The sequence below is a fragment of the Anomalospiza imberbis genome, chromosome 18 (genome assembly GCF_031753505.1).
Source record: "Anomalospiza imberbis isolate Cuckoo-Finch-1a 21T00152 chromosome 18, ASM3175350v1, whole genome shotgun sequence".
In the NCBI taxonomy this organism is placed as follows: Eukaryota; Metazoa; Chordata; class Aves; order Passeriformes; family Viduidae; genus Anomalospiza; species Anomalospiza imberbis.
In genome coordinates, this window is record NC_089698.1 from 11,837,724 (window position 1) to 11,855,857 (window position 18,134).

At 40.8% G+C, this 18,134-nt stretch overlaps 1 protein-coding gene across 3 annotated transcripts in view; it reads right to left on the minus strand.

Annotated features, from left to right (window-relative positions):
• Positions 1-18,134, minus strand: part of CABIN1 (calcineurin binding protein 1) — a 109,824-nt gene that overhangs the window by 6,123 nt on the left and 85,567 nt on the right. For all 3 annotated transcript variants that reach the window (XM_068209097.1, XM_068209095.1, XM_068209096.1), the window contains exon 35: positions 9,068-9,359. In XM_068209097.1, the coding sequence (XP_068065198.1) occupies positions 9,068-9,359 (292 nt within the window). The remainder of the gene's footprint in view (positions 1-9,067; positions 9,360-18,134) is intronic.

The following is an 18,134-nucleotide window of genomic DNA, read 5'->3' on the forward strand; positions in this document are numbered from 1 at the left end:
AGTAATTAACTTAGCAGGTACAGAACTATACACAAATAAACTGCAAATCCTACAGCCTCAACTATACTGCTAACTGAGAGCAGTTTTGCATCTACTCTACTACTTAACTACATTAGGGACTTATTAGTTCACAATAGAGTAAGAGCTCTGATTTGCATTATTATTTAATGACAAAACTCTGCTTCTTATGCTGATTACAGTATTTGTTTGATTATAAGATATATCATTGCTTAAACTGATTTGCTGTACTTTATTTTAACTAAATTATGGCCCACTAACAAAAGCTGTTTTGAGCAGCCTAATTCTAGGAAGACTGGGGTCAGTCTACATTCTCTCAAGAGCAATCAGCATCGTCATACACATCTCCATCTTCCAGAATATATTTTTTCAAGTTTTGAAGATGCAGTCTTACAGAGCAGTAAAATTAAGATTTATATTTGAATAAAATATCTGACAGCGATTTTTAATGTAGAAGTGAATGGAAATGAAAGGGCAGGAGTCCAGCACACTGTGTATTTCTATCACTGCACTTCTGGAAACAATATTTGATAATACTCTATTAGAATGTGCCTTTCAGTACAATAGAAATCAAGAACCACTGTTAATCATTCCCTTGCTGTCAGAGATGTTCAATACAGTCACAGAATTCTATTCCCTGACTGGGTAATACACTTTATTCTTTCAGGACTGTGCAATTTTAGGCTTTTTTTATTTCAATAGAAACAATGCCACTCAAGTGACCAAGTTAAAAATAAAGTTAATAAACAAAATATTTTTTTGGCTTCTTGAAAATAGCAAGAATTGGTTGTTTCAGCGTACATATCATAATTTATACTTTAATATATTGCATACATGTTTGTTCTTTTTTCATTACAGACAAAAAGGTCAAAACAAGGAAGGACAATCAAGAATATACAGTTGGATCTCTTCATTATTTGTCTAAAACAGATTTCTGAAGAGAATATTTTAATATTTGTTTTGAGGAAGATGCTGTTAAAGCCCTGAACATAATGTCCTAGTTCTTCTAATAAAAACTTTCCCCAGGGAGGTAAAGACTCCACTAACTCGTGAGCCACAATATTCTGCACAAGTGCAAGAACACAGAATGTAAGTGCAGCGCATTCTGAAGGTTCAGAAGCTCTGATTTAATATCAGTTAATAAATCTTTTGGTATTACCCTGTACTTGTACTGTCTTGGCAGGTTTTCAAACATTAGCTCTACAAACCCAGTTTAAAATAAAACCAGTTTCTGAAGATATAATATGCAAGAGACACTTGTCCCCAGGCTGAGGATGGGGCAGGTACTGTGCTCTGGAGACCCATTTAGCACTCTCACAACACAAAACACAGAAATTAAGCACACAGAGAAAAGCACAGATTTGCAATGCACGTCACTATTGATACTGAAAAGTTCCTCTCCAATCGAGCTGCATTACAAGGATTTTTTTTAGCCTTCCCTTTCCCAACAGCTGCCTGAATACATATAAAATAGTACACGACACAGAAAGAGGGACATCATACCTTTCAACATCTCCCTGCTTTAGTGAGGAAGAAACAATTCAATGCAACAACCTACTCCAGCTTTCCTCTCCAACCTCTTCCCACTTGTTGCCAGGGTAACCAGTGTTTGCAGATGCCTATAGCGGGCGCCTGGGTTCATGACTTCATCACAGTTAATATCCTCTCCCCAGCTCCTCATCCACAGCATGCACTACATGCATTCATGCACACACTATCAGCACGCTGATTACACAACCCTGCAACCGCTTCACACCGACACCGTTCACTCTGCTATTCTCATGTACATAAAAATCAAAAATAACACCGGCAAAAATAATCACTTGGCAATTTGAAGATGTGGAGAAAGTTTAAAAGCAGTACTACTGTAACCAGTAAGCAGCTGCTCTGGTCCCTCTGCACTGAACACTTACTAATCTGATTTCATCATGCTGTCAGGTATGAGGCATTAACATTAGTGTTATAAAACATTTTGTATGGAGTTTCAAAAAATTCTTCAGTCATGCACTAAACCTCTTACATTACAATTGGAAAACAAGCCCAGAAAATGTGACTAGCACCTGGAAAAAACATTTTCCAGTTTCTAACAGAAGCAGTTTGAAGTATTACAGCACAGATACGTTAAAGAATATAGGCAACGCAGAGTGCATGCACAAAGCACCATTTCATAACAGGAAAGAAGAAGGAGCTGAGCTTCGAACTCCAGGACAAAATATTAACATCACTTCAAAAGAAAATACAAGGAGAAGTGAACAGACAACAACCTCAAGTGCTTAAATAAAGCACTTGCACCACTTGCCTTTGTCCCTCTGCAAAATCCCTTCCCCAGCAGTTCTGCGTGTCAAGACAAAAATCCTGGAAATTCATCAGTAGGATTTAGCTGGTTTGTACTACCTTGCCTTCCAACAGCTTCAAAAGAGTAAGGATTGAATTCTGTGTGCCCCCAGACTCTAGGAAACACTTATCTTCCTAGTCCCTGGACCAACTGGTTTACTCTGCACTGGTGGCCACCCACAGCACACACAACTGCTCACACAACTCGTTTACTGTACAAGGCAGGGAATATTTTATTGTTTTTTCCACCCAATGGAAACACGTCTGATCCTTTGCTCCCTGACATAGTGGAGGAAGTACCTTCCCACATTTCCAAGGAATAATACTAATGTGAAAACAATTCACTTTCTCTATTCCATCTGCCTTGCTCTCCAGTGTGCTGGGAATTAATACAGCTTTTTTCCCCACACAGCAGTTGCAAAGGGCATGGAAAGGCTGAATTTGAAGGAGCTCAGAGTTTCCTTATGAGCTGTGCTACTAAGTCAGCAGAAAGACTGCACTGGAACACGGGTTGGCTCAGCCGGACAGAGTTAAGATGCAGAAACACAGAAACAACAGAGCCTTTAGCCATGAGGAACCACAGCACAGCAGACAGCGAGGTACCTAGCTCATCGCAGCATGTGGCAGGTACACTTGTAGCCTTGCTTTCTCTAAATTCATTCCAAATATCCTGCTATTAAATTTATTTCTAAAAAAGCACTGCCAAGTGCTTTTAGTGCATATAGCTGTAGAAAGAAGTATTTGACTCGAAATGCCAAATGCAGGAAATTACATTCAAAGCTGACACACAAAGTCGTATGTTAAAAATTAAGCATTGGAGTAATTTTGGAGGCGAAAAGCTGCAGAACACAAGTTCTATTGCCCCTGAAAGAAAAGAAATTCAAGCAGTCTGGTGAACAGAAGTTTGCAGTGCAATAGCACAGCACAGTGCTATATTTATCACTAGGTCCTGAGCAGGGAGAGTGTACTGTACAATCAAATGAGACATACCCCAAAACTCTTCCTAATGCTGAGGTCAGCTGTCACAGACCACTAATGAGACTAAAATTTAAAATGGGTGGCTGCCTTGAAAATGCTTCCAGGAAATAGTCCCTGGCCCACACTAACTCCCAGATCCCTCTAACAGCCATGCTGGGGCCAGTCTGACAGCAGAATTCCTGTGTCCCAAAACATTTCCTGCCACCACCAGCTGTCCTAGAGGTGCAGAAACCTGGCATGCACGTGGGTAAAGAAAAACCCTGAAGTTCAATCCTAACTTTCTCTTTTTATTTTTCAAACCAAACTTCAATTTAAAAGTGCAAACAGTGGCCCTAGATCAAAAAGACAACAGTTTGATATTCAACGACATGAACTTTCAAATGGCTTTATCAAAACACAGCTAATTGGTATTTGTTTAATATCTGACTCAGCAAGGACACATCATCTGGAGAGCATCACAGCAGCACCTGTGGACAGGAATAGTCATTTGCAGTCTCCTGCTTCTGAAATTTCTCTATGAGTTACCTAACAAAAGCTGTAAGACCTTTTCTTTACCAATATTTCACCCTCCTTTGCCCTGACAGCCAGCTAAGTACAAGGAAATTAGCAAAAGCAGCTGGCAGAAAAATCTGTGAAGTGAATGTAATGACACCCCACAATTTTCCAAGTAATTTGTAAGCAACACAATGCCCGTGCAGAGGACTCATAACTACATCTCTCTTCAGTCTGCCTTCGTGCAGGAATACATGTACATTTTCTGCTGCTGACAGCAATCTAAAACTAGTGAAACTGAACCATATTGTAACCATGCAGCATTGCTGTATGTTCCTTCACAAAAATCTCCAAAAAATGCATTTCAGTAGTGCAAGACATCCACAGGGCAACAGCTCTGCAGGGTTTTCAGGGAGATTTACGAGTGCACAGGGCTAGAGAGGCTCCTGGAGCACAGACCTGCCCTGAGTGCACCAAACCCTGGTTCCAAACCATCCCCTCACCTGCCTCTGCTGGGCAGCAGCTGCCCCTGCCCTATTTGTTCTTACTGATCCACCACAGGAACATAAAAGTTACGCCAGTTTAAATGTCAAAGGATTTTCTGCACTACACCGGATGGAGTAAATAAAACTTCAGGAATCTGAAGTGTACATATCAGAAATAGACATTAAGTGTATTGAAAAATTCTTGTGGAATGAGTTTGTTTCGACAGGAGGTAAATCAGCAGACTTTCACAAAGGGAAGAGGAAGAGCCATGACTGACTGGTACTGTCTGAGCACTGCAAAAAGGAATTAAGAAGTCACTCACTAACAGGAAACCCCTGCTGACATTCAGCAGTCAAGTTGTTTTCAGAGTGCACCATTGTGAAAAATAAAAAGCTTCACGAAAAGCCCGGCTCAGACAAGGGGAAGTGAGAATACCAATGGCAAGGAGGCCGGAGCAGCAAGAGAGCAGAGAGAGCCATGCAGAGCCCACTGGATTCCCAGTGATTCCCAGCCTGGCTGATTCCCAGTGATGACTCTTCAGTCACTCACAGGTGGGCAGGAGCTTCTACCCCAGGACAGCACCAGTGGGTGTACAAGCATTTAGAGAAGAGGTTTTAAAGCCTAGGAGAAATCCAGCCTTGGGAACTGAGGAAGACAGCTGTCAAAAACCAGAACAAGTCAACAAGTCAACATTCTCCTCAAGAAATTGAGGAGAAAATAGTGAAAGTAAGATGCACACAAGTGCCACAAGAAAACAGAGTAGAAGAACACATGCATTTAAGAGAGAAGCTTCATGCCAGGTAACTGCAATCTGAAGGTAGCTCACATGAGGCCACAGGTCCTTGGCCTGCATAACTTTCTCTGTTTCATCTTTTTTGGAGCCATCTGTTGAGAACAACTGAGTGCTCTACAGCACAATTTTGAATTCAACAGAAAAAACAAGGTAAGACACTGACTGCAATTAAGAGGGTTGAATGTTACTACTTACAGTCATTTAAAAAGTACCTGAAAATTTGAATTGAAATGCATAGTTAAAATAAGGCGTAGCCAACAGGGCCAAATACTTCTGTGTAAGAAGAAAAGTTGTCAAAACACTGAACTACAGGCTCTTAGAATCTGTGTTTGTCTTTGGAAATTCATGACAAGCAAACTCAGGAGCCACTGAGACCAGTTTGAGGTTAAGCTCCACTTCTGATGGCAAAGTACAATCCCCATTATTTCACCCAGGAACAGGAACTGTGGATGTTCACTGATGTTTGGGTATCTAGAAATTGAAGGGGTCCAGGTGGGCCCTTGTGCCATGCACTATTTTAGGACAAGAGATGCTGTCAATGTAAAATGATGGTTTACATTCTCTGTAGTGATGTCTTAGGAAAACACTCAGTCTCCTCAGTTTCTGAGAACCCACTATCAACCTAAAGTCATGCATCAGCTGCTAAAATAAACTGAGTTGCAGACTTCTGGGAAAAGATGCTCCTTACACCTAAAAGGTCTCCTATGACTCCAGCACCCAGTTATCCTGCAGGGTGAAATGTCACATTCCAGCACTACTGAGTGTTACTGAATTCTTAGGACTTCCCACTTCAAAACCCTCTTTACTTGGAACATTTGCCTTTCAAGGAGTCTGCAGCTGCCTGCACACACTGTGTAATAGTCTGCTCATCTTTCCATGCAACTGTCCTCACTTGTATTCATTTCTTGTGCTTCTGAAACTCTCAGAGTTCTACAGGCTGAACTATATTTACACCTCTACTTCCCCTGTTGTGCCCATTTCACAAACATCTGAAATTACAGCAGGATATTCCTGTGGCTTATGGAGTGCCACTTCCCTGCACAACACAAAGAATTGTCTTCCCTAGCTTTGAATTTCTAAGTTTGGACAGCTTTATCATGACCTTGCTTTCATATTGAACTGCTTAGGCCTTAAATGGACAAAAAATTAATACTGGGGACTCTTCTACTTGGATTTTATATTCCAACTTGGTAAATAGCTGGCTTTAAGCAAAACACAGAATTTTAAATAATTCTAGGTATAAAAACCTTCTCTTGGTATCAGAACTCAAATATGAATGTTTTCCTGTTCATTCCTCATAAAAATCATTATTGCAATAAGGACAGCCAAGAAGAAAATGTCAAGATTTTTCAGCAATTTAGAAGCATATAATATTGGAAGAGTGTGACAGGCTGGAGGGAGTTTACCTTAATTGTCCTATTTTAGCTTCCCCAGAGAAATGTGAGGCTGAGCTAGGAAGGCTAAGAGTCCCAGGCACATTTATACCCAAATGTAGGAAGGTGTCTTGCTGAAACTGCCACCATCATCCCTCTGCTGCTGGACTCCATCAGCTGTGCTCTGTACCAGTTAGTCATGCACTAGACAAAATCCCAGGAAAACATTTACATCAGAAATGAGTGGCATAGCAGCAACAATGCTTGGAAAAACAAATCCTTTTCCTGAGTGAAATCAGAGCAAATGAGAGCAGCTAATACTCTCTGATGTGTAATACTTACACATGAGCAAGTAGGTACAGGAAATGAGACAAAAAAGTTGAAAACGGTTTACTCTAAAAATGGGAGGAGTTTTTACTAATGGAAGGTAGATGAAAAAGGGCTGTAAAAGAATTACAACTAATTTTTTTTTAGAGAAGGTAGATGCAGAGGTAGGGGAATGAAAAGAAAAGAGGAAGAAAGGACACAGCAGTAATTGGTGTCTCTCTCAGCTAGAGAAATGACCTGTCAGGTAGGGCTGAGAGCCAGATACAACTCATGCATTCAGCACTGAGCTTTGGAGAGAGAGCCTCTTGATTTTCAGTTTCAGGGGTGTAATTCTGGCAGCTAACCCTTCCATCTCCCTCAGCCAAAATGATGCATAGGAAACATCAAAGAAGAATGAACAATATCTAACTCTACAACCTTAACAAAGCCCAGAAAGTCAAAAGATTAAAATAAATGTTCCAATCACTGCGATGTGGCCTGGGGAACTGCGGAGAGGAAAGCACATCAGAAATGCTCCTGAATTCTGTTTGAAAACCAGAAGAATGCATGAGTTCTTATCAGCATTGTCATTCCTACACCAGTCTCCTTAGTAAGTCCATAACAGCTTCAGAGGATTCAGTTTTTCCTCCCCTGTTGTCTAGGCACAAACCCAAATTACTCCCTGCTGAACAAGCCAGACAAGACATCTTATGACACCAGGCAGCTCCATTCTTTTGCTTCCCAAGGACAGTAACAAATGCAATTTACACACAGACTAAGCCATTCCTTCCTCATCATTCCACTTTTCTCTTTTCCCTTCCTAAGACAATCTCTCCCTGGAATTGTGAAAGAGGAAAATCAGACAATACAACTGCTGATACTAGATGTTAAATTTCAGTTTTGTTCTGCACTCAGAGATTAGCAAATTGGGAAAACCTATTTCTCCCTGACTTGCTCTTCACTGCTGATGGATGCAGACTATGTGCATTCAAATAACAAGGCTGCTTACATAAGGAAAGAAATGACATACCAGAAGTATAAAGGCAAAAAACTTTACAAAGTCACAATTCCAAACAAAGAAAATATCCTGTCTCACAAATCTGGACACTGCTTCCACAAATCTGGACACTATCTTCATGCATCATTTTCCACAACCCCTGTTCTATATGTGGTTCATTCATAACTTGATCTGGGCTCCCATGACTTCTCTAAAGCATTTTGTGAGTAGTGCTGGGCCCAGGCTTGTAAACAGATGGAGTGAGCACAGGCAGCAGCAGATGCTTTTTCAGACAGGGCTTCTGCTAAAGTTGCAAGAAAGTATAGCTTATGGCAGGTGCTCTGCCACCTTAACATGCACAGTGTCCCACAAATATTGCCAACAACTCCTTTGGACACCCAAGGCAAGTCTGAAATTGGGTCTAATCTTACTTCACTCCCCAGAGTGGATCAGTATTGCCCAGCACAGAGATCTTTCAGCTGCTAACGAGCCAGCCTGCCATGACAGCACTAAAGCAAATGACAGCATTCTCATTTATTCTTTCCTCATCTAGAAAACTGTATAGGACCAATTACATCATACAGTCATCAACAAATCACACAATCATGCTATAGAATAAATAACATTTGTTTGGTTTCTTCAATCCTTTCCTGTGCTCTAACCTGGCACATAACCACACCAGGGTTATAAATAACACATTCCAACATTCTGGTCCTGTCAGATGCTTCTTTTCTGAAATGTGAAACATAATAGTGATGATAAGCTAACTTTCTAGACCATGCAGAATCTTGTTCATCAGTGTTATGTATCTCCACACTCGCATATGCTGGGCAGTGAGAGCTGCACAGCTAATTATGTTAATCAAGCACTTCTAAGACAGATGTAGGCTGCTCACCAGTTTATTTTAATTGTAATCACTTTAAAATAACTTAAATCTTTTTAAATGGTAAAAGAACTGCATCCTCAACTCATTGAAGAAAACAAAATAATTTTCATTTTAATGCTGCTAGAGACTTCAATTCTCTAAGAGAGATTACTATTTTCAGGCTGCTATTTCATGATTTCACATCCAAGTTACACGGAGTGGTCACTCCTTTAATCTATGCTATAAATTAAAGTATGTATAGATTATACAGAAGCACCCACTTCAGGACCAAGTCAAAAATCTGTGCAGCCTTTTGAACGTGGTGTAGTGATGAGAAAACGGGACAGAATCAGAGCTCAGGCACTAGCTCAGCACGTGGAAACCGATCAGAGGGGGCCAGAAGGTTCTCCCTGGCTGAGACTCACCACGAGCAGCATCCCCCATGCTGGGGGCAGGCTCCGTGCCCTGGCTCCGGGGCGGCTCCGGGTCCCGCTGGCTCTCCTGCGAGGGCGGCACCGACGATGCCGACGGGGAGGAGGATGAAGAGGAAGAGGCTGGTTTGGATTTGGAATGCAGATCGTTCAGTCTCAGGAGGTTTTCAGGAGTCACAGTGTCTGGATTCACCGGGGTGGGATGCAGTGTGGCTGGTGCTACTGGGAAGAAGCTCTCCCGGTTGTCCTTCGGGTGCTTTGGCGTTGTGGGTGCTTCTCCTGTGGACTGCACAGACAAGGGGCAGCAGTGAGAAAAGCTCTGTGTGTCACTAACTCTGTGACTCCTGCAAGCAGCACATTTCATGGACAGAAAACACGCTCCTTAAAGAGAATATAATAGAACAATGACTCAATCACTATTCTAAAGAAATCTTTTCTCCTTTATGGATTATTTTTCTGTTCTTTATGGTCTGTTTCTCAAACTAGCACTTGAACGCTTATTCACATTTACAAAGTTTAATTTAACACATCCCTCACAACGCAAGATACTTCCCTGAACTCTGTAATTAAGCATGAGTTACAATCTCCTGTAAACAGAAACATATTTCTTTCATTTAAAAATACGCTGACAAGTGCTTGACCTGAAAAAACAGATCTGCACTGCTTTAAGAGACTTTGCAAATTATCACAAGAAATAATTCCTAGTGAATGATGTGAGAAGAAATGGAGAAAATAGAAAAATGTATTCGCTTGTGAAATAAGAGATGAGCATAAGTCCATATCATAAATTCCTGACAACTGCAGAACTGAGTAACACTGAGGTCCACTTGAACCAGGCTCAGGAAGATCTGCTGCCTGTGCACAAGGGGGAGAGGCACCACGAGCTGTGCTCTTCTCCAAAGCCAGTGCTAAAAATTGAATGCAGTGTCATTTATTATACAGACAGAAGGTAGAAGTGGGACATAAATTCACCAAAGAATGGAATAAAAGTACCCATAAAATGAATATCTTCTCTACAACTTTTATCAGTAATCAAATAAAGTATTCTTGCTTGTAAGGCCACAGAAAGCATTTATTTTATACTCTTTACAGTCTTCATTTAATGGAGATTTATTGGACCATAAAAGATGCAGTTAGATAGAATTCTCAGATGTTTAATTGCTTGCCTCATACCTCTACCAAGGAAAAACCCCTCATTTTAACCATGGTGATAAGAGTATGAACGTCTGAAACAGAAACAGGATTCAGCTGTCAAGTGTAAAATCAAACTGGACTCTAATGTCCTAGATGACCAAAGATTTATTACAAAGCCATAAAAGTCAGTAGAATTTCACTGAGAGACCAGAGGAACTTTCAGGTGGAGAAAATGCATACTTAAAATTCAAAGGTAGAGAGCACACAAGTACATTAAAAAAAATAATTGGCAGAATGTATTTTTGAAGTTCCTGAACTTGATTAATCAATCTCTAAAAAGCATACAATTAAAACCTGCCAGATTCTATGTGTACACAAAAAAAAAAAATACAGCAGCTATATTCACAACAATTACCACACTGGATCAAAAAAAGGTCTATTCTGCCTCTGAAAGCAGCAAGTTTCTGATGCTTAAAGCATCAGTTCCAAAACTAAAGGTCTCGACACACAAATGGGATCACACAAACCTGAGGGAAATCAGCCTGCAGAAGAAAGCCTTCAGCTAGAAGTGAGATCACTTGAGGAAATGTTTTCAGCTGTGACTTAAAGGGAAAGCCCTTCACACCCATGCACTTCATTAACTTGCATAATGGGTGATGTAGAACCTGACATTTCTGTGCTTGTATTGTATCCAATTTTTTTTTTTTTTCTGGAGAAACACACGAAGGTATTACTTAGGTACACAGAAGTTAAAAATGGATCTGCACCTCAGATTTCTACAAAAATGCACAGCTATTTGCAGAGCCAGAAAGAGGACATTTGGAAAGTAACTCAGCAGTATTTGGATGGTATTCAGATAAAAAATTATTAGAGAGAGTGCAGGCCCATGGAATAATTGCTGCTGGAAGGGACCTCTGGAGGTCTCTAGTCCAGCTCCCCGCTCGAAGCAGAGCTGACTTCCCAGTTCCAGCAGTTTACTGGGGCCCAGGGCCAGCCCAGTCCCAATACTGCCAAGGAAGGAGATTCAGCAGCCTCTCCAGGCCCCTTTCTAGTGTTTTACCACCTTCCCAGTGAACATTTGTTTCCAATCATTTCATCCAAATTTCTCTTGCTGCAACTTTAAATGGTGCCTCTATTCTGGTCCCTTCCTTTCTGCTGAAGACCACAATTCCATAACCTTATCCTCCATTATTCTTCTCCTCACCAGGATGAAGTATCCCAGCTCTTTTTCCAGAGAATTGAAACATTTTATCGACAAAAGATAATAAAGCTGAAACAAATGTGATGTTTCTGATTCAGGAAAACCACGACCAAAAATTCTAATGTGTAATCAAAAAGTGCAGCCTTATACAAAAGAAAGCAACACCATGATTACTGTGCTTATACTTTAAAGGGAATTTTTCAGATGTGACCTGGTGAAGAGTTGTCTCAGGCTGCTGTAAACAGACATGTTCTTTTCAACTCAATGAAACAAAGACTTTGGGAGGAGAAACAAAAAAAAAAAAATCTCACACTGACTTTTTTTTTCAAAAAAGGGGGTGGGAGAGGAAGAAAAGGGAGAAAGCTCTCTTTAAAATCAGAGCCAAGCACTAAAAAACCCATTGTTGGTTACTGTGCACTCTGCAACTCACAGAGCCTTAAGAAAATGGATTTAAACCTGCTTTGTGTGGTTTTACTGCACTCAGGAACTGAAGACCATCCAAAAGCTGTAAGCACAAAGCCAAAATGAGCACCACAGTGAGGCACATGTTCTTTAAAAGATTTTGGGTTTAGTGCAGGGGCAAGAATTCCAGCACCTCTGCTCAGTAAGTGATGCTACTCACCAAAGGCAGCTCAGGGAATGTCACTAACTACACTGCTCAGGACTTTTGGGGCCACATTTCATCATCCTGCAGATTTCCAGGAAAACACAGGACCCCATAACACCCAGCTGAGAAATAAACCCAGAAAAACTCACTCCAGCAGTCTTGGATTTACCAGAAGCCTTTTGTTCATCCATCTCTACTGCTAAACCACCAGTAAGGCACAATAAAGATTGTTTTCCACAGACAGACAGTAGGAAATGGAGAGGCAGTGACAAACCTTCACCAGTGTTTTATGTGGTTTTTCATCAGAAGATTATTTTTTAGTTTTTGCTTTGCTGTGGTACTAAGCCAAAACTCAGCCAGTTCTGACTCAGAATTTCTCCTTTTCCCCCTCTCCAATCCATCTCACCATCCTCAGTGCCTCTGTTACCACCACTATCACACAGTGCCTTTAGTCACTAAGAAGAAATGAATATTTTCTTACATTTAGTGTTACTTAAAGAACATGTGAATATAACTGACTTGAGGTAAAAACTCTTTCGTCTGATTCCTTCCTGTCTTTCATTGTAATTACAGGTTCCTCTAGTCAAGACTGGACTTCTTTCTGAATTTAAAAAAAAAACCCATGAGCTACTGAAGGGTATGCAGTACTGCTTTTGTATTGACTACTATATCAAAGTGAATAAAATAAATATTTAAGGTTTATTATTAATATCCAAATGAGGTGCCATGGATGATCTACTGGCTCCATAAAGACCCCACTACCTTAATTCTCTTAAAAAATCTTAGCAAAAACTGTTTTTCAATTTGAACCATGTAAAAAGCTGCAATGTAAATGAATAACTAAGGTGGATGCCTGTGTGAATTGTGACTATTTCTGACTTAGGTTACAAAAATCAGTCTCTTTGTTTGTTAGAATCTTGACTATTTCAGCATGCTCCTCAAGAAGTTCATTCAGCTTCACAGAGGTGATGGACAAACCCTTCCCATGTTGAAAGCTAAGGTAAAAACAAGTAAGGAAAATGCTGGAAATCCAGCACTGGGACAGCCCTCCACCAATAAAATTATCAGCAAAAATTAAAATTATCAGCAAAAGTGCAGAATTTTTTCACAGATGTTACTGGAAAAAATAGCTCCCTACAGTTTCCCAGTGAGGCACTTCAGCAGCAGCTAAAAGAAATCCAGCATTAAGATAAAACAGGAGAAAAATTTAAATTTGTAGCCTGTGAAGTCATAAACCAGAGAACCTAACCAAGGGTCTGTTTTTGCCATACTTACTTTTTTTCAAAACACATTTTGAAAAACAAAGAAATCCTCCAGCAACCTTCCCACTGCTGCTTTTGGGAGGGCTCACTGCTCTGTGGCTGTGGGAAAAATTAACAACCAAATGTTCCAGAAAGGGAAAGTGACAGCTTTCCCAACAAAAGTTTCCTAATGAAAGATGCTGGAACTGCAACTGTTACATAACATTTTCTGGTGATTTTTTTTTTCCCTTTTTTCAATTACTCCCATGCCTGAGTTGAGCACTCTAGTGGGACTGAAGTCAGAACCCACCTCACACAAAGGTGTTCCTTTTTAGAAGGACACCAGAACATCCCCACAAAGCCTGGAAGCTGTCACACAAACAGCCTGAACAATCTGCTGGCCACATTCCACAGCACTACCACTCCAACTCCTGCTCAAGATTGTGTTTTAATTAAACTATGCCTATCCATTCTTTTTTTGCTCCCCCTCAATCTCTCTACAGCAGCATTTGAAAGAAATCTCATTTGGAAGTTTTCTTCTAGGTGCATCAGAAATACAGAATTATCCAATGATCAGGATTCTGAAGAACCTTGTATTTCCCAAGACCACTTCATATATAGAAAACAACAAAGGTTTACAAACATAAGATTGAACTCTAGCCTAATTAAATCCCCCATTAACACAAATGCAAGCAGGGGCTCAATGTCCTGCTCTGCATAGGCAGCCATATTCCAGCAACACTTCCATACACAAAAACATCATTATTGGACCAAGAGAGACCAGGTAGCAGGATGGAAAACATTAATATACAAAGTAAAAGATAAAAGGTGTCTTTTCTTTCCTTCATGTTCACTTAATGATTGCTTTCTGCAGGAGACAGAAGGAGGAGAGCTGTTAATTATATCAAGAATACACCTCCAGGATAGAGTGAGAGGGGGATGCCATGGCAACTGGCAAATGCAACAGTGAACAAAATGGTCACCCTTTGGTAGGAGACCATGAAAGAGCTCGTCCTTTTGTCCCCCCCATCCCCACCTCCTCCTTCCCCCTCCTTTCTTGTCATCCTTGCTGCATTAATAAAGCATACAGACAACTCAGGAAAAACAACTTTTTCTGTAAGCAGTCTCTGACGTCTTGATGTGCAGGAAGAAAAGATGAAAATTAGCAGCATGTGGGTGGAACAAAAAGGGGGAGAAAACACATGAGGTAGAAGATGATTATTTTCTAATTATTTAATATTCTCCTAATCTCCTCCCATTCCCAGCAAAGTGCCTTTACAGAAGGCTTTTAGCTGTTTCCTGAAGAGAACAGCTTGGTGGTTTGTTGCTTTGTGGGTTTTTTTTTAATGTGAGAATTCGAGAAGAAAACGCTCTAGACACCCAAGGCAGTTCAAACAAGTCACTCTCAAGTTTTCTCCTTGAAGAAAAATGCCTGAGAGCCCATGTCACTGCAGTGCTGACTGCATTCCACAGCAGAAGGGGAAAAATCCATGGGAGTGCCCTCTAGCTTCACTCCCAGCAGAAAATGTTTTCCTGTTCCAAGTGAAATATCACATTCACTCTAAGGCCCCATCACCAGACCCAGGCTCCAGAGTCCATCTGAGCTTCTTGAGGGTGGTTTCAGCACAGCCCTCACAGATCAAACCCACCAATGACCCCAGCAAATTCTTCAGTACGAGGCTGTGGATTCAGACCACTGATCAGCATCCCTGGGACGGGGTAAACCCCGGGGGAAGGAGAAAACAAGACCCCAGTTACCTGTTCTGGAGCTAGAGAAGGGCAGGAAGAGCCCTGAAGCAGCACCTTCGTATTACAGCACTTTTGTATAAAACAACACTCTTCTATTACAGCAGCACAACTTTATAAAATCAGGGATCACCCTGGCAGCCTGCCAGGAGCCTGAACAGCTCATTTGCATAACTTGATTGTGTTTATAATAAAATTCATTGTTTTGATTCTGGTGGTAGCTTCATGAAGCATCAGTTTTAATTAGAGCTGACAGTGAAATCTGCTGATGTGTTTTCACTGCAGGTTGAGACAGGGAAATGGGGAAAGCACCTGGAGTTTGGCATCAGCCAGGGGGAGAAGGTGGCCATGGGTAAGGTGCTCCTGAGGAGGAGGTGAGTGAAGCAGAGGTGAAAGGGAGGATTTGGGCAGCCACAGCCAAGCAGGGAGAGCTCAAGGCCTGGCAGATGGAGCAGGAAAGAGCAGTTGAAAATTTCCTTTCTCTCCCTGACACTTCAGGGATGGAGTTGGTCCCAGAGCAAGGATTTTTTGGCTAAGGCAGCAGTGAGTCTGAAATAACTCAGCAATGTTGAAATAGCCCCTTCTCATGACATTTGGATGATACACTGTACCTTGAAGAGCCAATAGAAATTTCAGCTCCTACAACACTACCCGTTACCAGGGCTTTCTACACAGAGTCCCAAATTCTCAGGGGTCACAACACAGGACCAGAGACTCAGTGGCATTTTGGAACTTTGCCTGTGAACACTCTTGTATTTTTATAGATGTTAAATCCAGCCCTGTGTGCAATGCTGATTTTTACAATTTTTTAAAGTATTTGTTTTATAGAAATTCAGTTCTCGGGATTAGCGATACACTAGACCCCAACACACAACCACAGAGTTTTAACTGTCTTGACTTTCAACACTGGTGAAAGGTGTACTTTTAGTATTAAGGAATGCAATATTAAGTCCCCAGTAATAAAAATACCTTTTCAGATTGCAGGAAAACAGAAGACAGATGGGTTCTTAAACTATCTCCAAGTGCATTTATAGAATATTCTGTGCAATACAAAGCTTCATCCTTAGCTTGTACTGCAATAACTTTCCCATGTCAGTATGTCCTCAACAGCATAAAATGAAGAATTTCCTAAGAGCAATTTTAGGCAGTCAGTGGAAAGGCTTATTAGGAATTCTCTAATTATCTAGAATCCTTAGCACTGCTTTCTGCCAACATTCCCCTCCTTGGTCCTCAGGACCAGATATTTAAGTACAATGCTACTTCAAAATCAAACTAGTCTGCCTCAATCTTTCATCCTCCCTCCACAAGGACTCCATTTCCAGGGACCATTAATTTCATATGAAAATCACAGTTGGCAAGGACTAAAAATATAACTCAGAGCAACTGAGATGACTGCTTTCAGGATGTCTGCAAATCTTGTAGATAACATTCTCAGACAGAAAAATCAAAGAAAAGAACAAGAGATCTTCAAAATGCTGCTTGCTCAGAAAGTCAATTAATCTCCAGTGTACCTTTAGTTACTTGACTGCTAAAGATCCAGTGACCACCACTGGATTTCAGCCCATTTGATAGGTGTATTCACATTTAAGAATAAGTCTTAGTCACACTTAAGAATTTAAAGGGAAAAGGACAAAAACTGGAGGAATTACTTTTGGCCACACCTTTCTCCACAACAGCATTAATATCAGCACTTGAAAATGTTGCATCACTACTCTGTAAATTGTGAAGCAAAATGTGCTGAAGTTGATTAATATATCACTAAAAAAATATTAATATTGAATACTGAAAGAAATGTCCCAGCAACTTACACAGAACACAGTTTTATATCAATCACTGGAATCTCCCAATGGAAAACACTCCAATTTCTCCAGTCCTCCTGGAGCACTGGAACTTACCATGGCAAGGTTTTGTACCACTGACTTTTTCTGCCTTCTTCAAAGCTGGAAGCCAACCTTTCTCAGCCACTTGCCATGTTTTTAGCTGACTTTGTAGGTGATGTGCCTCTCATTGGCTCAAAACATGTTAGCAGTGCATCACTCATAAGCACTAGAGAGGATTTCTGAAACCAAGTCAAAGGGTCACAGCATTGCCAAGCCATTAAAAAGATTAGATCTGCTCACAAGTGTAAGGACCCACTTGGCCCAGTTCCTCTCACTGATTGCTCTGTTGTTTCCTGCTTGGGCCTGCAGAGGCAGAGAAGGAGGTTTTAACACAGTTGCTAAATATTTAAATATTTAGGTTAGAAACTCTGACTGGTCTGGAAGAAAGCTGAAAAGCCAGAATTTAAGTAATGCCTAATTTTAGTAGCAAGTGAAAACTTTCATAAAGAAACATATAATGCCTGCAACTTTAAAATACAACAGCCAGCTGAGAAAGACGTGTATCAAGGTGGATTTTGTGGGTTTTTTTGGTTTTTTTTTTAACTGTCAATTTCTTGGGCTATGTGACTGAAGAACCACAGGCCCTGCAAACCCACTCAAACCATCCAGGAACAAAGCATTTTCCCCGGCTGCAGCAGCTCTGTACATGACATCATTTGCTTACAGAAGGCAAATACTTGCCAATTTTAAATAAAACAGGATTCAGTCTGCTGAAAACAGACAGATGTCTACAAGAGTGGCTATTCCTGTGTCTCCACACTAATTCACAGTGCTGCAGGAGCAGCTTCACACAGCTTGCAAGATCCTGCTAGAAGCAGACCAAAATGAGACTGCAGGATGTAATAACCTCGTTAGCTGGGACTGCTTCCTAAAAGGGAAAGCTTCCAAGTGCAGCATGTGAAGGGGCATGTTTTATTTCAAGTGATTTAACAGGAAATCTTATTGCTTCCAGTGCTGTTAAATACTAGCTCACCTATTGTGTCTACTCTCAAGAGTAGTTTGTGTGCAGGTTTTTCACCACTCTCATGTTTTGCCACATGCCTGAGTACCCAGTGACTCTGCTGGAAGAACTGGAATAGCAGTGACATTCCCAGAACCTTCAAGAAAGCCCAGCAAGGAATTGGGTTGATAAAGGAGAATTTGCTGAGTGTTTTTTAAAAAGGTGAACACATCCAAAAAAGCAACAGTAACATTACTTTTTAAAGAAGCTTTCTAGCAAATTCTTTTTCTTTTAAAGTCATAAATCACAGTG